General features: G+C 34.8%; 1 protein-coding gene across 10 annotated transcripts in view; it reads right to left on the reverse strand.

Annotated features, from left to right (window-relative positions):
- The window catches only part of LOC147828441 (histone demethylase UTY-like), a 258,477-nt gene that overhangs the window by 187,764 nt on the left and 48,310 nt on the right, over positions 1 to 22,403 (reverse strand). For 9 of the 10 annotated variants that reach the window (XR_015450784.1, XM_087209914.1, XM_087209909.1 and 6 more), the window contains exons 5-6: positions 20,489 to 20,547; positions 17,302 to 17,422 (exon numbers count right to left, since the gene is read on the reverse strand). Coding sequence is in view for 8 of the 10 variants with exons in the window: in XM_087209914.1 (XP_087066040.1) it covers positions 17,302 to 17,422; positions 20,489 to 20,547 (180 nt within the window). In the remaining 2 variants the exon portion in view is untranslated. Of the gene's footprint in view, positions 1 to 17,301; positions 17,423 to 20,488; positions 20,548 to 22,403 lie in introns of those variants that run through there. The other variant, XM_087209917.1, reaches the window with a different exon arrangement.

Here is a 22,403-nt window from a genome sequence, read left to right on the forward strand (position 1 = left end):
TTGCTAGTTCCTGTGGTACTGAGGTTTTGTTTATTAAGTCTTTTCCTAAGCCACTGTCTTCAAGAGTTCTACCTAACTTATCTTCCAGCAAGGTTAGTGTTTGTTTTAACATTCAGATCTTTAATCCACTTCAATTTTAGTTTAGTGCATGGTGAAAGACAGGGGTCTAGTTTTAATGTTTGGCAGGATGAAATCCAGTTTTTCCAACACCATTTATTAAATAGGCTATTTTTCCTCCAATGAGGGTGGTTGGGTCTTTTGTTAAAGATGAGGTGGCTGAGTATGTCTGGAGTTGTTTCTTCATCTTCTAATCTATTCCACTAATCCCACAATATTGTCGAAGTATAACTACATAAACTAGCTCTTCTCAGCTTATTCACATGCTACATAAGAAAAATGGGGCAAGGGGTACTGAAGATTTACAAAAACAGCTGATGAGAAGTAAAAGAGGTGAATGGGACTGCCAAATGCCAGTAGTCATTATTAACTGCTATGCTCCTTTAATGAATCCTAGTATCTTGAATATATAAAGAATTCAAAAAACTATACCCCCCCAAAAAAGATTCTATCAAAAAAGGGACCTACACTCCAATAAGATGGAAAACACAGAAGAAATGGTCAGATTCCTAGACAATGTACGAATTACCAAAGTTGAACAAAGAAGACATTAAGAATTCTAAACAACCCAATATCAATCAAAGAAATTGAAAACGTAATTAAAAACCTATCAATTAAGAATAGCCCGGGTCATGATGGCTTCACTGCCAAATCAGAGAGCAACTACTGCCATTACTGTTTAAACTTTTCAATGAAACTGAAATGGAAGCAATACTCCCAAATTCTTTCCTGGAAGGAAGCATCACTTTTATCCCCAAAGCACAGAAAGATCCATCCGAAAAAGAGAAATACAGGCCAATCGTACTAGGGAACATAGATGCAAAAATCCTTAATAAGATACTGGCAAATGGAATGCAGAAGATCATACACCCTGACTAAGTGGGATTAACCCAGGGACGCAAGGATGGTTCAACATAAGCAACTCAATAAATGTAATACACTATATCAATAGAGCCAAGGACAAAACCATATGATTATCTCAAATGATGCAGAAAAAGCATCTGACAAAATCCAACTTGCATTTCTGATAAAATCCCTACAAAAAACTGGAATACAGTCTCTACCTCAATCTGATAAAAGCCATCTATGAAAAACCAATATCCAATATCATACTAAATGGTCAAAAACTGAAATCCTTCACACTCAAATCAGGAACCAGACAAGGATGTCCACTATCACCACTCCTACTCAATATAGTTTTGGAAAAATTAGCCACAACAATTAGACAAGAGAAAGAAATAAAAGGAATAAAGATAGGAAATGAAGAAGTCAAATTGTCATTATTTGCAGATTACATGATACTCCATATAGAAGACCCCAAGAGCTCCACCAAAAGTCTTCTAGACTTAATAACCAAATTCAGTCAAGTAGCTGGTTATAAGGTCAACACACAAAATTCAATAGCTTTCCTCTACACGAACAACAGACTCACCGAGAGAGAAATGGCGCAAACAATTCCTTTCACAATAGTATCCAAAAAACTGAAATACCTAGGAATCAACCTAACAAAAGAAATCAAAGACCTCTTCTCTGAAAACTTTAGTACTGTGAAAAGAGAGACTGAAGATGGTATCAGAAAATGGAAAGACATCCCTTGTTCCTGGGTAGGAAGAATCAACATAGTGAATATGGCCATACTTTCAAAACTGCTATATAGATTCAATGCAATCCCAATTGAAATTCCAGCAGCATACTTCATGGGCCTTGAGAAAACAATCCAAAAATTCATTTGGAACAAGAAGAGACCCAGAATAGCAAAAGCAATTCTAGGCAAGAGACATGGCAGGGGGTATCACAACCCCCAACCTGAAACTATACTACAAAGCTACTGTGATAAAAAATTTATATATATATGGAACTGGCAAAGAAACAGGCCTGAGGACCAGTGGAACAGATTAGAAGATGCCAAAACAACTCCAAATACATTCAGCCATCTCATCTTCGACAGAGGAGCCAAACACCCTCACTGGAGGAAAGATAGCCTCTTTAATAAATGATGCTGGAAAATTTGGGTTTCAACTTGCCAAAGATTAAAACTAAACCGGTATCTCTCACCATGCACTAAACTAAAATCAAAATGGATTAAAGATCTAAATATTAAAACAGAAATGCTGAACCAGCTGGAACAGAGGTTAGGGAGAACTCTTAAAGACATTGATGTAGGAAAAGATACTATGAACAAAACCCTCAGTTGTCCATGAACTACCGCAATCAACAAGTGAGATCTCGTCTTATTAAAAAGCTTCTGCACAGCAAGAGAAAACACCAACAGTGTGAAGAGACAACCCACACTGTGGGAAAAAACTTTGTTCCTCAAAGGTCTACTATCTAGACTCTATAAAGAACTTTAAAAAATCAGACCTCCCCAATTTAAAGACCCAATCCAAAAATGGGCATCTGAAATGAACAGGCATTTCTCAGACAAAGAAGTAGAAATAGCACATAAATATATGAAAAAGTGTTCAACATCACTGGTCATTCTAGAGATGCAAATGAAAACAACGCTGAGATTCTACCTCACTCCAGAAAAAAATGGCTGCTACCATGAAATCCACCAATAACAAGTGCTGGCAGGGCTGTGAGGAAAGAACACTGCTCCACTGCTGGTGGGAGTCCACACTGGTTCAACCATTGTGGAAAATTAGTATGGCGATATCTCAAGAGAACTAGAACTGGAAGTCCCATTTGACCCAGCTATTCCCCTGCTGGGTATCTTCCCCAAAGAATTAAAAGCATCCTACCACAGTGATATATGTGCACCCATGTTCACAGCAGCACTGTTAATAGGTAAAAGTTGGAAACAAGCCCATTGCCCATCAACTGGAGACTGGATAAAGAAAATGTGTTTTCCTTTATAAAACAGAGTACTACTCACCATAAAGAATGACAAATCAGAGATATTTACAGCTAAATGAATGTACATTGAGGGGTTACATTATGTCTTAAGTGACATAAATAGGACACGTGTAAATACCAAAGTTTCTCTAGTGTGAGAAACTGAAAGTGTCAATAAATGCTAAAAGGTATAATAGATAATACGAAATAGGAAGGGGGCAAAGAGGAAGGGGAAGTGCAAGAGCTAGGGGAAAGGAAAGAAGGGAATGGAATTAATATTAGAAAATGAAAAAATGGAAACAAAGTCTTTGTAAATTCAGAGGGATGAATGGCTTGAATGGAGGGCAGGAAAATGGGGAAAAAAGAAGAAACGAGAGAGTATGTAAAGGTGCAAATTGCCAATGATGAATGTAACTGTATTTTATACCTAAAATGTACCAATAAAATTAATTTTAAAAAGAAGGGGGCTACAAACATGAACAGACACTTCTCACAAGGAGTACATATGGTCATTAAATACATGCAAAAAATATTCAACATCACTGGCCATTATAGAAATGCGAATTAATACCGCTCTGAGATTCCATCTTACTCCAGGAAAAAAAATATCCGCCATCAAAAAATTAAATAATTGGTGGCTCTGAGGAAAGCGGGCCTCCTGCAGGCCGAGCCCGGGTTCCAGAGCCCTGTCCACTGCGGGGAAGGACGAGGAGGCCACAGCGGGAGCCCAGGGCTGGATGACTCCGTGACACTGACTTTATAAACAGCTGGCTCTCAAGGACACCCTTCAGACAGGCTCACTGTCACTGCAGGAGAGTGACAGCAAGTAACAAGCAGGAACAAAAATCAAAAATAAAGCCAAGAAAGAGCTTAAATTGAGCCAGGGACAATGGCACACACTTGTATTCTTATCACTCTAGAGGATGAAGCAGGAAGATTGATGGAGGCCAGAAAGTTAAGTCCAGCTTGGGCAACACAGCAAGATCCAAAATCAAAAGCAAAAACAAAGCAACAACAAAACTAAAAAAAGAAAAAAAAATTAAATAATTAACAAATGATGACAAAGCTGTAAAAAAAAAAAAAAAAAAAAGGAGGAATACTTTTAAATTGTTGGTGCCAGTATAAACTAGTGCAATAATTTTGAAAATCAGTATGGACATTCCTCAAAAATCAAAATTACAAATTCTAGTTGATCCATTCATTCCCTTTCTTAGCATCTTCCCAAAAGAGCATAGTACAGTGATAGTTACGTTGCTATGTTTATAGCATCACAATCCATAATAACTACTTGCAGTGGCCTATATATTTATTAACAAGTGAATGAATTCTAAAATTATATATATATACTCAATAGAGTACCACTCTGCATAAAGAATAAATGAGTCATTTCTATCAATATAGGTGGCCCTTGAGACCATAATGTTAAGTAAAATGAATCAGACACAGAAGCTTAAACATCATATAATCTCTCTTATATAAGAAACCCAAAATATAAGCAAAAAGCAAACTAAGACAAATAATACGAATTAGGAAGACAGATCTTTGCAAAAGGGAAGAGAAACGAAATGACGGGAGGACAGAGGGTGAGAAGAGGAAGGGATAAAAAAAATTAAGATGTGTTACATAAATTACCAGTACAAGAAATGCAGTCACTATATACTACAAACGTACTAATAAAAACTAAAAGTTGAAAAAAGCTAAAATATTGTTTTCCTGCTCATCCATCTATTGCTCTCTCATTTCATGTTCATGGATATGTGACTCAGTAACTAAGGAGATTTCTTTCCTTTCTCATTAAATCAACTCAAAGAAAGTGTTATTTGTATATTACATGGGGATAATTAATAACAGAGACCCACAGACTGAACAGTCCAAACATTTGGGGATCATGTATCAACAAGCCTCTAACCTAGCTTCAGGTCTGGGAAATTATTATTTCTTTATTGTCCAGTAGTTTGCAAATACTGAACAATTAATGCAGTAACTTATGGTGTGCTGTGTCACTTAAGTCACTTATTTCACTTAAATTCTTGCATTATTAAAAAATGTAATAATGAACCATTATAAAACCCAATTGTCACAAACAGAGAATGAAGTGCTTTTTTCAATATTTCACAACAAAGATTTATTTAAAGGGTCAGGGATTTAGCTCAGTGGTGTCAATGCCTGCTTTCCAAGCACAAGGTCCCGACCGAGTTCGATACCCCTTACTAAAGAAGAAAAAAAAGGTTTACTTAAGACTTTGATTTTTAGCTAGTATTGAGGAGAAACACTACTCAAAGAATAAACTGAGGATGAAGGGTAGTTTAACTATTTGTTTGGGCATTACCTTTGTCTGTTTTGTGCTTCCAGGACAAAATGTTATAACTGGTTAATTTACAATGAAAATTAGTGTCAGGTTCACAGTTCCAAGATTTGAAAGACTGAGAGGCTACACTAGCCAAGACTATCTGGCTGCTTCATAATATAGCAGAAAGCATCACATGTAAGAAATAGAAAAGCGGGCCTCAATCTTTATAATCAACCTTTTTCCAATCATTAGAGTACAGCACTCAAAACCTAAATAGCTTCCATAGTTCTCATTTCTTACTATGATTGTTTTGAGGATTCAAAGCACAGAAAGTAAAGGAACTGTTAGGAACTGGCAATACATTTGTAATTGTTGTAAAAATCCATCTATACAGTAAGTGAATGTGTCTCAATGAACAGACTACAGATGAGAAAAGTACTGTCAAATGCCACGATTGATCAAATGGCTACAAGCAACCAGACTTTTTAGTAGAGATGTTCGATTTCAAGGGTATTACATCTCCATAAACCTACCAAACGCCCAAGCTTAGCCTACTTAAACATGTGTAGAAAACTTACATTAGCCTACACTTGGGCAAAATCATCTAACTCAAAGTATATTTTATAACAGTGTACATAAGGGATATGTTTATGTGTATGTAATAGATTGCCTGTACATGCAATACATCCAGATTATAAATTTAAAACATCTTTAATGTTAACTTCACGAGATAGTACAAGAAAAAGCACAAATAAAATTAAAAGTAGAAATTTTTGGGCCAGAGATTTAAAAGCTCAGTGGTGCCACACCTGCCTGTTAAGCACAAGGTCCTGAGTTTGATCCCTACTACCCACCCCAAAATATGGAAACTTTTATTGGTATATCTGCTTATTGAGAATCATTTAACTTTTCCAAGCCTATTTTTACTTTATGTTTTTAACATTATCAACTAAATCAGGAAAGTAAATTTATATTTTGTCCAAACGTAATTACATATAGCAAAACAGGTTTACTGAATGTTTTGTCTATAAATGCATCTAGTGAAAGGCAAAGAGATAAACCAACTGAAGATGACATTATATAAAAAAATTCCAAGATAAAGGCAATCAAGCAACAGGCTCTTTGTGACAATGAACTCAATTTTATAATCATCAACAATGGCAAAGTTAAAATTAAACCAAAGTTAGTATCGCAAATATATACTGATGAACTACTTTAACAATTGCGTTAAAACTTAAGTAACATTTAAATATAAAATAGAACAAAATCATATTTGAAAAAATGTACTTAAAAAAGTAAATGTTCACTATATTACTAATAATTTCTATGATAAGCAAGTTTAGAGTAGCATATCAAGTTTCTAACCTTAGAAAACAAAATGTTGCCATAAACTTATTTTTTTGGTTGTGAAAAGCTGAATTTTTCTGTTGCCTTCATTTTCATCTTGTACTTTGTGTATTTTAATAATGGCCTTACATTAAAAAATGGTAAAGGAATATATACTACCAATTTAGAAACTGCTGCCTTTTCTGTCATTAAACTCAGGTACAAATTGGCATAAAGACCTATGGAACTAGAACTATTACTACACAAATGTGACGATCATAGTTTCCTGTGATAGGGCTTTTTGTTATGTGTACTTTCTTTTGGTTAAATGTTTTATCTGCAGTTTCTTTAGTCAGTATTTTTTTTTTTAGTGAATTTGATTGTACACCTAATTTTTAGAAATGGAATGGAGTCTTTCACAACATTAAAGTTTTAAATGGAAAAAAAAAATCCTATATGTTGGAATATAAATTATAACCAGCTAACCAGCATTCCTAGAGAACTTTGTTTCCTTGAGAATCTTTCTACATTTCCTCCTAACTACATTCAACTCATTTGCATACCTGAAGAGATTAAATTCTTAATTAAGCGCCAGAAGCCTTTTTTGGCCAGGAACAACACTGAGGATTTACCAGAGGCAGAGAAGCTCAGCCAGTCCCAGCACCCGGAAGAAAGCTCCCCCGCTCCATCCCAGGCTCCTAGGGCAGAGAAACTCAGCTGGTCCTAGCACCCAGAAGGAAGCTCCCTGTCTCCATCCCAGGCTCCTATGGCAGAGAAGCTGAGCCAGTCCCAGCACCCGGAAGGAAGCTCCCCTGCTGCCATCCCAAGCTCCTAAGGCAGAGAAGGTGAGCCACATGAGCACCAGAAGCACCCCCTCCCGTGGAAATGAGAAGACATATAAACAAATCTCAAAAACAGACTTCTGGATCACCTACAGCAACCCCAAAGAGAAATGAGATGGAACACTCTGATACTCAACCACCTGGACTCTCTGAACTGATAACAAAAGAAGATCTGGGAAAAATGAAATCAGAAATAATTACTTAGATAAGAGCAAAGAGTTTGCTCATGGTGCAAGACATGATTAATAAATCTAGAGAGGACACAGATAAAAAAATAGAGGAGCTGAAGAACATGATGGAATCCCAACATAGGAAACAAATGGAATCCATAAAACAGATACAAACAGATTTCCAAGAGATTAAAAACTCCATCGAAAGTCTGCCCAGCAGAATGAACCAATGTGAGGACAGAATTTCACATATAGAAGATAAGATTGCAATTAGTGAGGAGGAAAGAAAAATTGCTTCAAAATTGTAAGGGAACACAAGAAATCAATCCAGCAGCTCCTAGACAATGCAAAGAAGAATAACATAAGACTGATTGGAGTCAACGAAGAAAGAGGAGAGAGTGCAGATGACACAAAAAGTCTGTTCACAGAAGTGACGGCAAAAAACAGTGTGGCATATAGGACTCCAGCTAGTCTTAATAAAAAAAAAATCTATACATAGGCATATAATAGTTAGGATTCCAGAAATCCAACAGAAGAATAAAATTCTACAAGCAGTGAGAGGAAAGAAACAAATCACATAACAAAGGAAAGCCCATCAGAATCACAGCAGACTTCTCAATGCAAACCCTCAAGGCAAGAAAAGCTTGCAGTGATGTATTTCAAGCCCTAAAGGAAAACAGCCTCCAAACCTGATTAATGTACCCTGCAAAACTGTCTTTCAAAATTGATGGAGAAGTAAGATACTTTCATGATAAACAGCACCTCAGGAACTTCATGAATACCAAACTGGCACTCCAGAAAATTTTAGACAATACCCTAGAAAAAGACAGTGAGAATCACAACCCCAGGAAACCCAGCAGAATGAATCGAAAGGGTGTGACAAATTAAACACAAAGGGGGAGAATCCAACAAAAAGAAAAAGTCATGATAAGGCTTTTAAAACTATTAACTTCATCTCCCTAATGAATGTATAAGTCAATCTTACTATTGTACTGATTAGTATTTTTCTCATTCTAGAATTACACACCATTCCTTCTGCTATACTGGCTATTTATCATCTTCTTATGTCTACATTTTAATTGGGTTGTCTATTAATAAGCTCTAAGAATTCTTTATATATTCTGCTCATAGGTTATATGCATTGTAAATATGGTCTGTTTAAGGACTACTTCTCATTTTAATGATGTCATTTAAAGTTCTAAATTCTGATGGAATCCCATTTATCAATTTTTTTCTTTTATACATCATATGTTTTGTATCCTAGGTTGTTCTTGCCTACCCTGAATTCATAAATATTTTCCCTTATAATTTCTTCTTAAAGCTTTATACTTTTAGGCTTTCTTATTTAGGTTCACAGATCCCTTCAAGTTATTTTCATGTATGGAAAAAAAGGGTTGAGGTTAATTTTTTATATACAGATACCAGGTGTTCTAGTGCCATTTGCTGAAAACACTATCTCTTCCTCGGCTCTTGAATTGAGTTTATAGTCTATAAAATGCTAATGTTAAATAATCTTTCAAAACTCAGTGGACCATATATGTGTGGTTCTATTTCTAGATTCTCTGTTTTATTCCAAAGATGTGTATGTCCTTCCTTACACCAACACTGCCGTGATTACTGTAGCTTTAGAAGAAGTCTTAAAATTGGGTGCTAAATGTCTTCCGACACTGTTTTTGTTTTTGTTTTTGGCTTTTCTAGGTAATTTGTACTCCTACATAACTTTTAAATTTCAATATCCAATTCTTCATTAATAGCAAGTATACACAGACCTGTATTTTTATATATACCTTGTGTTTTCTAATCCTGCTAAATTCAAGTACAAGTTCTAGGGGCTCCTAGAGATTTCTTAGTGTTTTCTGTGTAGATGATCATTTCATCTACATGTAAAGATTTTGCTTCTGCCGTGCCAATCCTATCCTAGTTGTGTCATTTTATTGTCAGACTATTTTGGTGGGGCCTAGGTTTCAAAGTTTTAATGGACAGAGAAAGAGTAAGCATATCTGCCCTTGTTCCCCACCTTAAGGAGAAAGCATTTTATCTTCTCCATTTATATAAGGCATTCTCGCTGGAAGTATGGAGTACATGTCTTTAATCTGTTGAGAAGGTTCTGTTCTACTTCTAGGCTCCTGATAGCTTGCACTATGAACAGCTGTAGAACTTAGTCCAACACTTTTTCTCCAACTAGTGACAGGATCATATGGCTTTTTCCTTTCCTGTTAAAATGATGACTTTTGGGGGTGGATCTTCCAATGCTGAACCAACACTGCCATCCATATAGCAAAACCACTTTCTACATTCTGCCAGATCTGACTTCCAATAGTTTGTTTTGTTAAACAAATTTCTATCTATGTTCATACTTTTTTCTTCTATTATCTTCATCCAGTTTTAGGATTAGCACAATGTTGAGGTCCTAAAATGAGGAGAGAAGTGTTCCTTCTTTTTTCTGCTTTAATTGTTTGATATAATTTATCAGTTAAAATGTTTACGAGCCTGCTGTTGTCATATAGGTAGGTTTTCAAGCTAGGAATATACTTTCTTTAATAGGTGCTATTCAAATTTTATATTTCCTCCAGAGTTAGTTTCATTAATTTGTCTTCCAAGGTATTTCTTAGAAGGTGTCATATTTATTTCAAAAATGATTTTTGTAATATGTTTTATATATTCTTTTAAATTCTGTAAAATCTGTGGTAATGTCTCCTAGATCTTAATTTGTAATTTAAAAAATGTATAACTGATATTGTGTAACAGGAAGAAAAGGTCTAAAAGAGCAGGGGAATTTTGAGGGGTAGGGGAAGGGAAAAAAGGGAAAGAAAAAAATATGAGAAGTGGAAAAAAAATGGAAACAAGCTCTTTGCAAATAGGGAAGGGTGGAGGGGTTGAAGGGAGGGCAAGACAAGGGGAAAAAATAAGAACCAAGATACTCACGTAAAGGTACAAGATCCCAATGATGAATGTAACTGTATTTTACACTGAAAATGTACCAATAAACTTAATGAGAGAAAAAAAAGAAAAGGCACGTTTCTAAATGCAAAGAACCACAAAAAAAAAAATCAATTCCGGGCCAGGGATTTAGCTCAGTGGTTCCATCGCCTGTCTTGCAAGTGCAAGGTCCTGAGTTCAATCCCTGTACCAAACAACAAAAAAGTAAAACAAAACAAAAACTCAATCCAACAACTGTTTGAGAATGTAAAGAAGATTAACTGGAATCAATGAAAAATGAGAGGATAAAATAAAGGGCATAAAGAACTTTTTGACAGAATAGGAAATTTCCAATATAAGAAAAGAATTTGACATTCAGATAAGTGAGGCATACAGAACACCAAAAAATAAAAATAATAATATATATATGTGCACCCATGTTTACAGTGGCACAGTTTATAACAGCTAAAGCTTGGAAACAGCCCAAGTGCCCATCAACTGGAAGCTGGATAAAGAAGATGTGGTTCTTTTATAAAATGCAGTATTACTTAGCTGGAAAGAATGAGAAACTAGAGACATTTATAGCTAAATGGATGCATATTGAGGCCATACTCTTAAGTAAAATAAATAGGACACATATGAGTAAATACTGAATAGGTTCTCTAGTGTGAGAAACTGAAAGTGTAACTAAGGATTAAAATGATTAAAATGAATAACTGATAAATTGGAATAGGAAGAAAAGGTCCAAAGGGGTAGGGGAAGTGGGAGGGGAAGGGGAAAGGAAAAATTGTGAGAAAAGAAAAACATGGAAACAAAGCCTATGTAAATAGTGGAGGAGGTGAAGGGCACACAGGTAATAGGGAAAAAATAAGAATCAAGATATATCATGTACAGGTACAAGCACCCAATGATAAATGTAAATGTATTATATACCTAAAATGTACCAATAAAAGAATTTAAGACAAAAAATAGTAATAGTCGTGATCAGAAGAGTACACCAAGACGTATAATAGTCAAGCTTCCAGAAATTCAACACAAAAATAGACTATAAAAAGCTGTTAGTGGGCCAGGGATTTAGCTCAGTGGTTTCGCCACCTGCTGTACAAGCACAAGGACCTGAGTTTGATCCCCAGTACAAAAAAAAAGCTGTTAGGTAAAAGAAACAAATCACCTACAAAGGAAACCCATCAGAATCACAGCAGACTTCTAAACACAAATCCTTAAGTCAAGAGTCAGGAATAAAGTATTTCAAGCCCTAAAAGAAAACCCCCAACCCAGACTGATGTGTTGTGCAAAACTCTTTCAAAATCAATAGAAAAAATAAGATACTTCCATGAAAAAGAGCTACGAAGGAAATTCATGATCACCAAACCAGAACTCCATAAAGTTTTGAAGGATATTCTAGAAAGTGACAACAAAGACAATTCCAACATTCCCAATAGAATGAATCCACTACACAAGGCAAACAACAGAAGGGAAAAAAAGGGAACCAAGAACAGGAAAATAACAATGAGAAAAATAAGTCATATCTATCAGTTATAACTATCAATGTGAATGGTATCAATTTACTAGTCAAATGAAACAGACTGGCAGAATGTATCAAGAAACAAGATCCAAAAATATCTTGTATACAAGAAATATATTTAACTCAAAAAAATTCATAGACTGAAAGTCAGAGGATGGAAAACAATACTCTGACAAGAACCCAGAAAAACCGAAGGGGTCGTCATTCTATTTGCAGACAAAGTGGATTTTAATCCCAGACTGGTCAGAAGAGACAAAGGTCACTACACACCTCATAAGGGAACACTCCAAGAGAAAGAGATAAGAGTGATAAATATATATCCACCAAATACTAGTACACCCAACTATATACAGCAAACAGTAATGGATATGAAAATCAGCACTAAGACAATTGTAATGGGGGTCCTCAATACTCCACTGTCATAAGCAAATAAATGAACAAGACAAAAAAAGAAATACCAGCTCTGAACAAAACCTTTGAACAGATGAACTTAGTAGATATCTACAGTGCTCCACCCAAGAAAATAATACTCATTCTCAGCAGAACATGAAAGTGTCTCTAAAATAGACCACATACTAGCTCAAAGATCATATTTAAGAAAATACAAAGAAATTGAAATTGTCCCATGCATACTGTTAGAGCATAGTGTAATGGAACTGGAAATCACTGGCACACAAACCACCATAACCACACAAATACATGGAAATTACATAATACTCTCCAGAAAAACCAACAAGTAACAGATGAAATCAAAGAAGAAATTATATAGTTTCTTCAATTAATCGATAATACCAATATGACATATTGGAACTTGTGGGATGGAATAAAAGCAGTCCAGGGCCGGGGATTTAGCTCAGTGGTTTCACCGCCTGCAGCACAAGCACAAGGACCCAAGTTCAAGCCCCAGCACAAAAAAAAAAAAAAAAGCACTCCAGTGAGGGCAATCTCAACCTAACATTAAACCTCCAGGTTCTACAAAAAAAAGCGGGCTAGTTAAACTCAAATTGTGTGACGAAGGGAATTAGAAAGATTAGAGCAGAAATTAATGCAACTGAGATTAATAATACAAAAGATCAATGAATCAAACAGTGGATTTTTAAAAGATTAAATAAAATAGACAAATCCTTAACCTACCTTATGAAAAGAAAGAAAAGACCCAAATCCATTCAGTTAGGAATGACAAGACTGAAAACACAGCATATTTTGCATAAATCTATATTGAACAATATCCACTTTGACAACCTATACCACAGTAAGATGGAAAATTCAGAAAAAATAGATTCCTACATACAAATGAACTACCAAAACTGAATCAAGAAAATTTAAAATTCTAAATAACCCAATATGAATCAATGCATCTATCAATCAATGGTGAATAATACCTCAGTTCATGAACACTTCTGTTTGTGAACAATATGGTTTGCAACTAAAGCATTCAGCAAAATTTTGCTCTCATTTGTGAACTCCACATCAGGTGACAAACACAAGGACAGCCATTTCCCAGCATGAACACAAATGCAGCAATCTTCCCTGGAATCATGGATTGAATTAAGCTCATGAACATAGGTACTACTGTAATAAAAACAACCACCAACAAACAGAATTCCAGGTTTTGAAGAATTCACTGCTGAATTCTACAAGAATGTTAGGGAAGATCTAATGGCATTACTGTCCAGACTCTTTTTTGGGGAAAAGGAAGCAATACTCCCAAGTTCACACATGGAAACCAGAGAATGATCTGAACAAACAACAAGAAAGAGGGGCCGGAGATTTAGCTCAGTGGTTTCACCACCTGCTGCGCAAGTGCAAGGACCCAAGTTCTATCCCCAGTACCAAAAAAAACACCAAAAACCCAGAAAGAGAAAGAACTACTAGTCAATCTACTTATGAACATAGATGTAAAAAATCCATAATAAGATATTGACAAACGGAATGCAGCAAATCCACAAGATGATTATAAACCATTAGCAAGTACAATTCATCCCAGGTATACAAGGATGGTTCAATATTTGCAAATCAATAAATATAATACACCACATTAACAGAACTAAGGACAAAAATAACATGGTGACCTAGATGCAGAAAAAAGCATCTGACAAACTCCAACACCCATTCATGATAAAAACCCTACAGAAAATTAGAATAGATGGTCTTTATCTCAATTTAATAAAAGCCATCAATGACAGATCACCTGCTAACATCACACTGAATGGTGTAAAATTGAAAGCTTTCACTCTAAAATCAGGAACAAGACAAGGGCACCTCCCACCAAAACTCCAGTTCAACAGTTCTAGAAACATTAGCCAGGACAATTAGACAAGAAGAAAAAATTTAAAATATGGATAGAAAAGGAAAATGTTAAAATTATAATTTGCTGATGGCATGATACTTTACATAAAAGACTCAAAAGCCCAGCAAAAGACTCTTAGAATTAATGACTAAATTCAGTAGCATAGCATTATACAAAGTCAACATTCAAAAATTACATAACAAAATCACTGAGAAAGAACAACTTTCACAACAGAATCAAGAAAAAAAAGAAATCAATCTAAAGAAGGAAATAAAAGACCTTTACATTGAAAACTACAGTAATCTGAAAAAGATCAAAGAGGTTATCAGAAAATGAAAAGATATCCTTTGTTCTTAGGCAGAACTTACAGTATGAAAATAGCCATACTTCTAAAACCGTTACACAGATTTAATACAATCCCTAACAAAATACCATAGGCATATTTCACAGAACCTGAGAAACAACCCTAACATTCATATGGAACCAGAAAAGATCTAGACTAGCAAAAGCAAAACTGGGAGTGTCAAGGGCAAGTAAGCGGCATCACAATACCAAACCTGAAGTTATACTATAAAACTACCATAATTAAAAACAGCATCTAAGGCAAAGAAACAGTCCCAAGGATCAATGGAACAGAAGAGAAAATGCAGAAACAACTTCAAATGCATTCAGCTTCCTTATCTTTGACAAAGAAGCCATATACCTTCCCCGAAGAAAGACTCTTTAATTAATGATGCTGGGAAAACTGGCTTTCTGAAGATTGAAGCTACACCAATATCTCTCTCCACGCACTAAAACTAAAATTGAAATGGATCAAATATCTAAATATAAAAATAGAAACACTTAATCTGCTGGAAGATAGGATGGGTAAACTCTAAAAGACATACACTACAGGCAAAGCTTTCTAAACCCTGATTACACAAGAAATATTATAAAGAATCAACAACTAGGAGCACAACAAATTAATAAGCTTTTGCACAGCAAAAGAAACCATGAACAGAGTGAAGAAACAATTCACAGAATGGGAAAAAATTTTTACCAGCTACTCTTCAAAGGACTAATATCTAAAATATACAGGGCCAGGATTTAGCTCAGTGGTTCTGCAGCCTGACCCCCAAAGCAGAAGGACCCAAGTTTGATCCTTGGTACCAAAAAAATAACATATATAAAGAATTCAAAAAATCAGACCTGACCCCATATTTACAGACTCAACCAAAAAAATGGGCATTTAAAATGAACAGACACCTCAGACAAGTATGAAGAGCAAATAAATAAAGTAATATTTTGGTTCACAATCACTTCTGTTCACAAACAATTCAGTTCTCAAACAAAAGTATTTGACAAAATTTTACTTCCATTCATTCACAAACTCCACAACGAGTGACAAACACAACCACGGCCATCTTCTCCACATGAACACAAACATGGCTATCTTCCTCAAAAATCACAAAACAAATTTAAATTCATGAGCTGAGGTACCACTGTATATGAATAAATGTTTAATATGACTGGTCTTTCAAGAAATGAAATTAAAACCACTCTGAAATTCCATTTCCTTTCAAAAAGTCCTTTCAAAGAGAATAGCTATCATCAAGAAATCAACCAGTGACAACTGTTGACAAGGCTGTGGGAAAAAAGAAACCTCTGTTGTTGGTGAGAGTCTACATTGGCACAACCACTACAAAAATCAGTAGGGAAATTCTTCAACAAACTAAAACTAGAAGTTCCATCTAACCTGACCGTTCTCTTTGGTAACCTCCCAAAAGAGTTAAAAGCATCATATACAGTGACATACGCATACCCATTTTTACAGCAGCATAATTTCTAATAGCTAAATCTTGGAAACAGCCCATATCCCATCAATAGATGAATGGATAATGTAAAGGATAATGCAACAGATATAAATACATATCTGCCATAAAGAAGGATATATTTGAGTCATCTTTAGGTAAACAGATGGACCTTCTCACCATAATTTTAAGTGAAATAAATCAGACACACAATTTAAATATTGGATTGTTTCTCTTGTGTGAGAAACCCAAATGTAAATAAGAAACAAAATGGAGGACAGGGGCCTCAGATTTAGCTCAGTGGTGCCACTGCCTCCCTTGCAAGTGCAAAAGGCTAGATATGGGAAGAACAGTTTCAAAGGGAAGGAGAATAAGGGAGGGGAAGAGAGTGGAAAGGAAAGAAAGAAAAAAAGCTTTTGTAAATGGAGAGGAAGAAAAGGGTAGAAAGATGGAAGGGAAATAGGGAAAAAAGGAGAAGATATATTATGTACATGTCTAGATTCCCTGTGATGAATGTGATCATTACATATGGCAAACGGGTATTGATAAAAATATTTTTTAATTTTAAAAAGTAATACTTTTGCCATCTAAGAAAGCTCTATTTCCATAAAATGCCTTACAAAACAAAAAATGATGCATAAAACCAAGAAAATATGTTTTGAGAAATCAAACTTCCACTGAAATTAACACAGTATGTTAACAATAAATAATGTGTTGTATTTGCCAATGTTTTTATACTCATCAACTGGCAGTACAAATCCCAGAGAATATTCTACTATATAATTTTAATATGATGTATTTTACTATTACAGGTGAACATGTTTTTATTAACACACATACACAAGTTCAATGATTAGTACAGCATCACTCAACAACTCTCCTCTCAATGGTGGCAGTCACTGACAACAAAGTAATGTTGATGATGAAATGTAATCAATACTTACACCCTAATCACAAAGTTCTTTACTGAAAACAAAAGAAATATGTGATTTAGGAACTTTAATATTCTGGTTACATTCCAAGTCTTAGCATTTTGTATCCAAAAACTGATAAATTATATCAAACATATAAAGCAGAAAAAAGAAGGAACACTTCTCCCCTCATTTTAGGAAATCAGCATTGCAACACACATGTTCTCAAGAACATTTAACAGCATGTACACATACACACACGTATGGGAAAATTCCAACCACATACCTTTAAACTAGATTCATAGTCTGTGTTCACCTTAAACATAAGACCAAGTCGTAAATGAATTTCCTTGGCTCGACAAAAGCTAGGGTCAACATAAAGCACATCTTGAAATGCTTTAATTGCCCTGAAAAAATACATACAAATAAATGGTTAAGTTTTTAATTCATGTATTTTGCAAGATAGTACAGGAAACATTCTGGCTCCCTACTTATAATGGACACACAATTTTATAAAAACAATATGGGGGGGGGGGATAGGAATTTAGCTAGTGGTTCCACCACCTGCCCTACAACCACAAAGACCCAGTTTGATCCCCGGTACCAAAAATAAATATATAAAATGAGGAAAGAAACCCAAGATAATTTCTTCTCAATTTTTCTAATTATGGAACAACACTTATAGTTCCAGTAAAAATTTCATTGTACATAATTGATTTTAGAAAGACATGGTGGCACACGCTTATAATCTCACCACTCAGGAAACTGAGACAGGAAAATTGTTGCAAGTTCAAACCCAATCTGGGCTCCACAGTGAGTTTAAGCAAACGACAATGACCAAAAAAAAAAATGCAGTAGTAGGAAAGTACCTGAAGTGAGGTGGTTGAGGATATCGATACAGGTTCTATTCTGTTCCATATAAGTCTACTCTTATAACCTTTACTTTTGCTTTTTACATTTTGGTTTACAATGCTTTTGGAGATCATCTTTAAGTGGGTGTGACAAAAAAAAGAGATCATCTTTATTTTTTCCATGAGATTCCCACAGTCTACTACAGTGATGGTGTAACCTTTTAGAGACCAAGTGCCCAAACTGCAACCCCCAAACCCACTTATTTATCATAAGGTGCCAAGACTGCAATTGAACCTGAATACTAAGGTTTATTTAGAAAGCAAAACTCATATATTTGGCTAGCATCCCGACAGAGAGGGCTCTGCATGCCCACTGTGGCATGGTTCACCACCACTGGTCTAGTGTAATTTGTGGAAAAGACTATTCTCACTTTCTTTTTTCTTTTTTCTTTTTTGGTATTGGGATCGAACTCAGGACCTTGTGCTTGTGAGGCCGGTGCCAGAACCACTGAGCCAAACCCTTGGCCCAAAAAGACTATTCTTATTTCCACAACAACACGGTGCCACCTTCCTCATAAATAATATTCACGTGATACACTGGATTTTTCTCATCTGACACAATCTTCATTGATCTACCAATCTACCTTTCTCTTAATTTGTTTGCTTTTGTTTTTGAGACAGGATCTCATTATGTACTTAAGGTTGGCCTTGAATTCCAGACTGTAGTCCAGGCTGGCTTTAAACTTGTGGCCATTCTCTTGCCTCAGCCTCCCATGTGCTGCAAGTATGAGCTCTTGTCTTAATTTTGTACCATCCTAATTACTGTATCTTTTAACAGGTCTTGATTACTAATGTAGAAAATGAAGATATACAAAGATTCATTTTTCACTGCATGTATTTTGAACATTTTATTCCTTAATTCATGTGAACTATCACTTTCTCAAAATGAATATGAGAAATAAACAAGAAAAAAATGTCTATAATTTTAATTATTCTACAAACACCTGAAGGGTACCTATTTAGAATCTTAACTGGTTCCAAAATTATTTTTCTATACAGTACAAAAAATGTAGACACTAGTCATACTACCAAGCATGACCAATACCCTGAATATCTTTTGTAAGTTATTTTGATAATTTAAACATCTGAAAGTATGTGTTTAGTATATATTGATTACAAAATAACACATTTTAAAAGTAATAATCTGAGGGAAACATAGAAATCTTTTAAAGATGACATATTAAGACATCTATTTAGGTTTTACAACTATTAGCATCTAACTAAACAATATTTGAATATAAGCACTTTAGCTTTATGGATTTTATGTTCTTACTTCCAATCTAGGAAGAATCATTTATTATAACTATATGAATTGAATGACATAAGGTACTCATTTATTCCTCAACTGTAGAATCTCTTGACCAGAGTTCATGGAAATTGGTTCTAGCTGGATAAAATGATTATATCTACAAGCTCAGAAGAACAGTTACATAGTGATTTTAAAATAGCTATCTTTACAAAGGACAAAATACAACAAGCACACCATTTAGTACAACTCATAGTCTTTACCTGTAAAAATCTTTCCAAAAATCTTTATCAGTACTATCATTAACTTTTTTTAGACTCCTGTACTTTTTCCAATTACAAGTGATCTAAAAGACTTTAAGATTTCAACGTATGTAACAGTCAAGCTCAAAATATACTACTTTTTCTTTCAATAACAATTATACTTTAAATTTTTAGAATAGAGACCCAAACACCAGATCTGCAGACATCACTAAATAAATGATTAAATAACACCGAGTAAAATTTACATATTCCTCACTTTCCCCATCAACAAAATTAAAGGGTTAAACTTACACTTCTTCATACTATAAAATTTCAGAATTGGTATTGAATATGGCTAACTTCACATGAAAGTATGTGTATTAAGATGACTTAAACTAGGGTATAATTCATAGCAAAAAATCTGTAAGCATCTATAACCCCACAACTATGTAACAAGTACTACCTGACTTGATAAAATAAATAGACCAAAAGCAGAGCAGGGAGACAAATAGCAGCAAAAATTATTTCAGTACAAGTTGAATTATTTACCTCTGGGCAGCCAAAATACTGTCAATGCATCTAGGCATATTTAGAACTATTTGATAGATACTCAAGGTAACCTAAATATATTCGTAAATCTTGGCCATATACAGGTTCATCTTTCTTAAAAAGTAGAGACACAGGAAAACAAAGTTCAGAGTTTTCTGCACTTTACTGCATCTTATTATATGTTGTAATTGTAGATAATTCTCAAAACTGAATTGTTAGTAAAATGTTGAAAGTTTATAATCAACCTCCCAGTTGCAGTCATTATTAGAAAATAACTCATAATTAAATTACTAGTTACTTATAATTATAGTTACCTATAATTAAGTTATAATACAGTTACTTATAATTAAGTTATATTAGCCAACATATGGATATACAAGGAAAAAAATGGGGTATTAAATCTGATCTGAATCCTAGAGATAAATATGGTGCTACTAAAACTGTATGGTTATGAGCATTAAAATATTTCGTGTTTCTTTTTACAGATCATAATTTATTGTAAAAAGCAGGAATAAGTTAACTTACCAATGAAATGCATTATAGTAGAAGTAGACCAAACCAAGGCCATATAAAAAAGCAGCATTCTGTAAGGCAAAGGAAGTTTTATTAAGTTTTTATATTTACCACAAATATTAACAAATCTGCTACATAAGATAATGTTTCCAAAGTCATATTGTATAACATGCTTAAAAGAAACAAGGAGTCAAACAGATAACATAGGAAGCAAGCAACTTAAAGTAGTATTTTAGGTTCCTTTTAATCACCCCATTCTGGATTTTTGTTTTTGTTTTTGTTCTTTTAAGGTCTAACAGAAGTCTACAAAGAAAATACAAGAGAAACATTTGAGAATAATTAAATCTTCAGATTATTATGTTTCCAATTTTCTTCTACTTTCTTTGAATCTACTTTTTAAATTTAAATCAATTTTATGTTCAGTGTTGCAAGAAAAGTGGTTAGAATTAAGAAGGAATATAAATGATTATTTACTACATATTTCTGAATAAAAACAAAATTTGTAGGGCTGGGGATATGCCTCAATGGTAGAAGAATACATAAGACCTAGCAGCTTCAATCCTCAGCAACAGGAGAAAATTTTTTTAAAAAAGAAAGAAGGAAAAAGTTAACTTTCTCACACCAGAAGCAAGGTTTAGCCACCCTTGACCCAGTTTTCAGTTTTCTCCCAGTTCTTCAAGGAGGATGACTTGCTTCAAACCTCTTGCTGATCACTTCCTTATGGTTCAGCTAGATCCTGCCTACTTAATTCACTGAACTATTCCCTTATACCCCATGTGAACTGATATGCCACATATCATCATTTCTAGGTCTTAATATGACATCATGAAACTCATACCTACTTGCTATAAACTAACTAGATGGATCTTCTTTGGAAAAACCTGCTTGGGTAAGCTCTAGGCCCCAGTGAAGCTTTTAACCCATAGCCACTTTGTTTTCATTAGCTCTCCTCACTCACTGATTGAACACATGTGTTCTAGATGGCTCCCTTCTTCCTGTTAGTTGTGCTATGCAAGCTGCCCTCTTCTCTTTGGCATCTGTAGGTAATATAGTGCATCTTTTCACAGTTTTGCTGTGTTGGCTTCAATGTTTCACCTGACAAATATATCCAAACTTAATTTCTCTCCTGATCAGGGTTCTCCTAAAAAGTAGCTATCTCGGTAAGAATAAATTGGACACACATGAGACAAAAGTCATAAAGACATATACAGTATAAACTACTGTGACAGGTTATAAGGCTAACATTAGGCTGTCCATCACAATAGAAGTATCCCATGCAAGAAAGATCATAAACATTCACAACCACCTTTCCTAGACCTGTATCAGAGCATGACTAAATGTGCAGTTATTTGCCAGAGAAAGACCCAACAACTAAATTAGCCAGGAGTGGTTGTACATTCCTAAAACCCTTGCATCTTGGCAGGCTGAGACAGGAGGATCACAAATTCAAACACAGCTTGGATAACTTACCAAGATCCAGATGTAAAATTAAAAATTAGAAAGACCATGCTGTAAAATTTAAAAAATAAATATAATTGGGTCACAGTTCACCACTGAGGCCCTGGTTTCAAACTCTAGCACCACAGAGGAAAGAGGAAGACTAAATTAAAAGAACTACATAGAGCACTCAGGAGACTACAGAGATTTGAATGCCTATTAAGGAAACTACAGAATCCCCCATAGGGAGAGAAAATGGTGGTGTAGTGAGTGACAACAACTAAACCTCTCCAAGATTCAGAATCCAGACTCTGCAAAATACAATTTTAATGAGGAACCTCAATACTGCACTGCCACATGGAGATTAACTAGATAAAAAAATATGACAATTGAAAAAAAAAAAAAACCTTTGAACAAATAGACAATATATTCATGACAAAGCTGTAATTTATGTTTCTCACTTCCAGGTGGCTTTCATTTGAACATGTTA

The sequence above is a fragment of the Heterocephalus glaber genome, unplaced genomic scaffold (assembly GCF_053883595.1).
Source record: "Heterocephalus glaber isolate CG9 unplaced genomic scaffold, H.glaber_assembly_v1.0 deba00001072, whole genome shotgun sequence".
NCBI classification, from domain to species: domain Eukaryota; kingdom Metazoa; phylum Chordata; class Mammalia; order Rodentia; family Bathyergidae; genus Heterocephalus; species Heterocephalus glaber.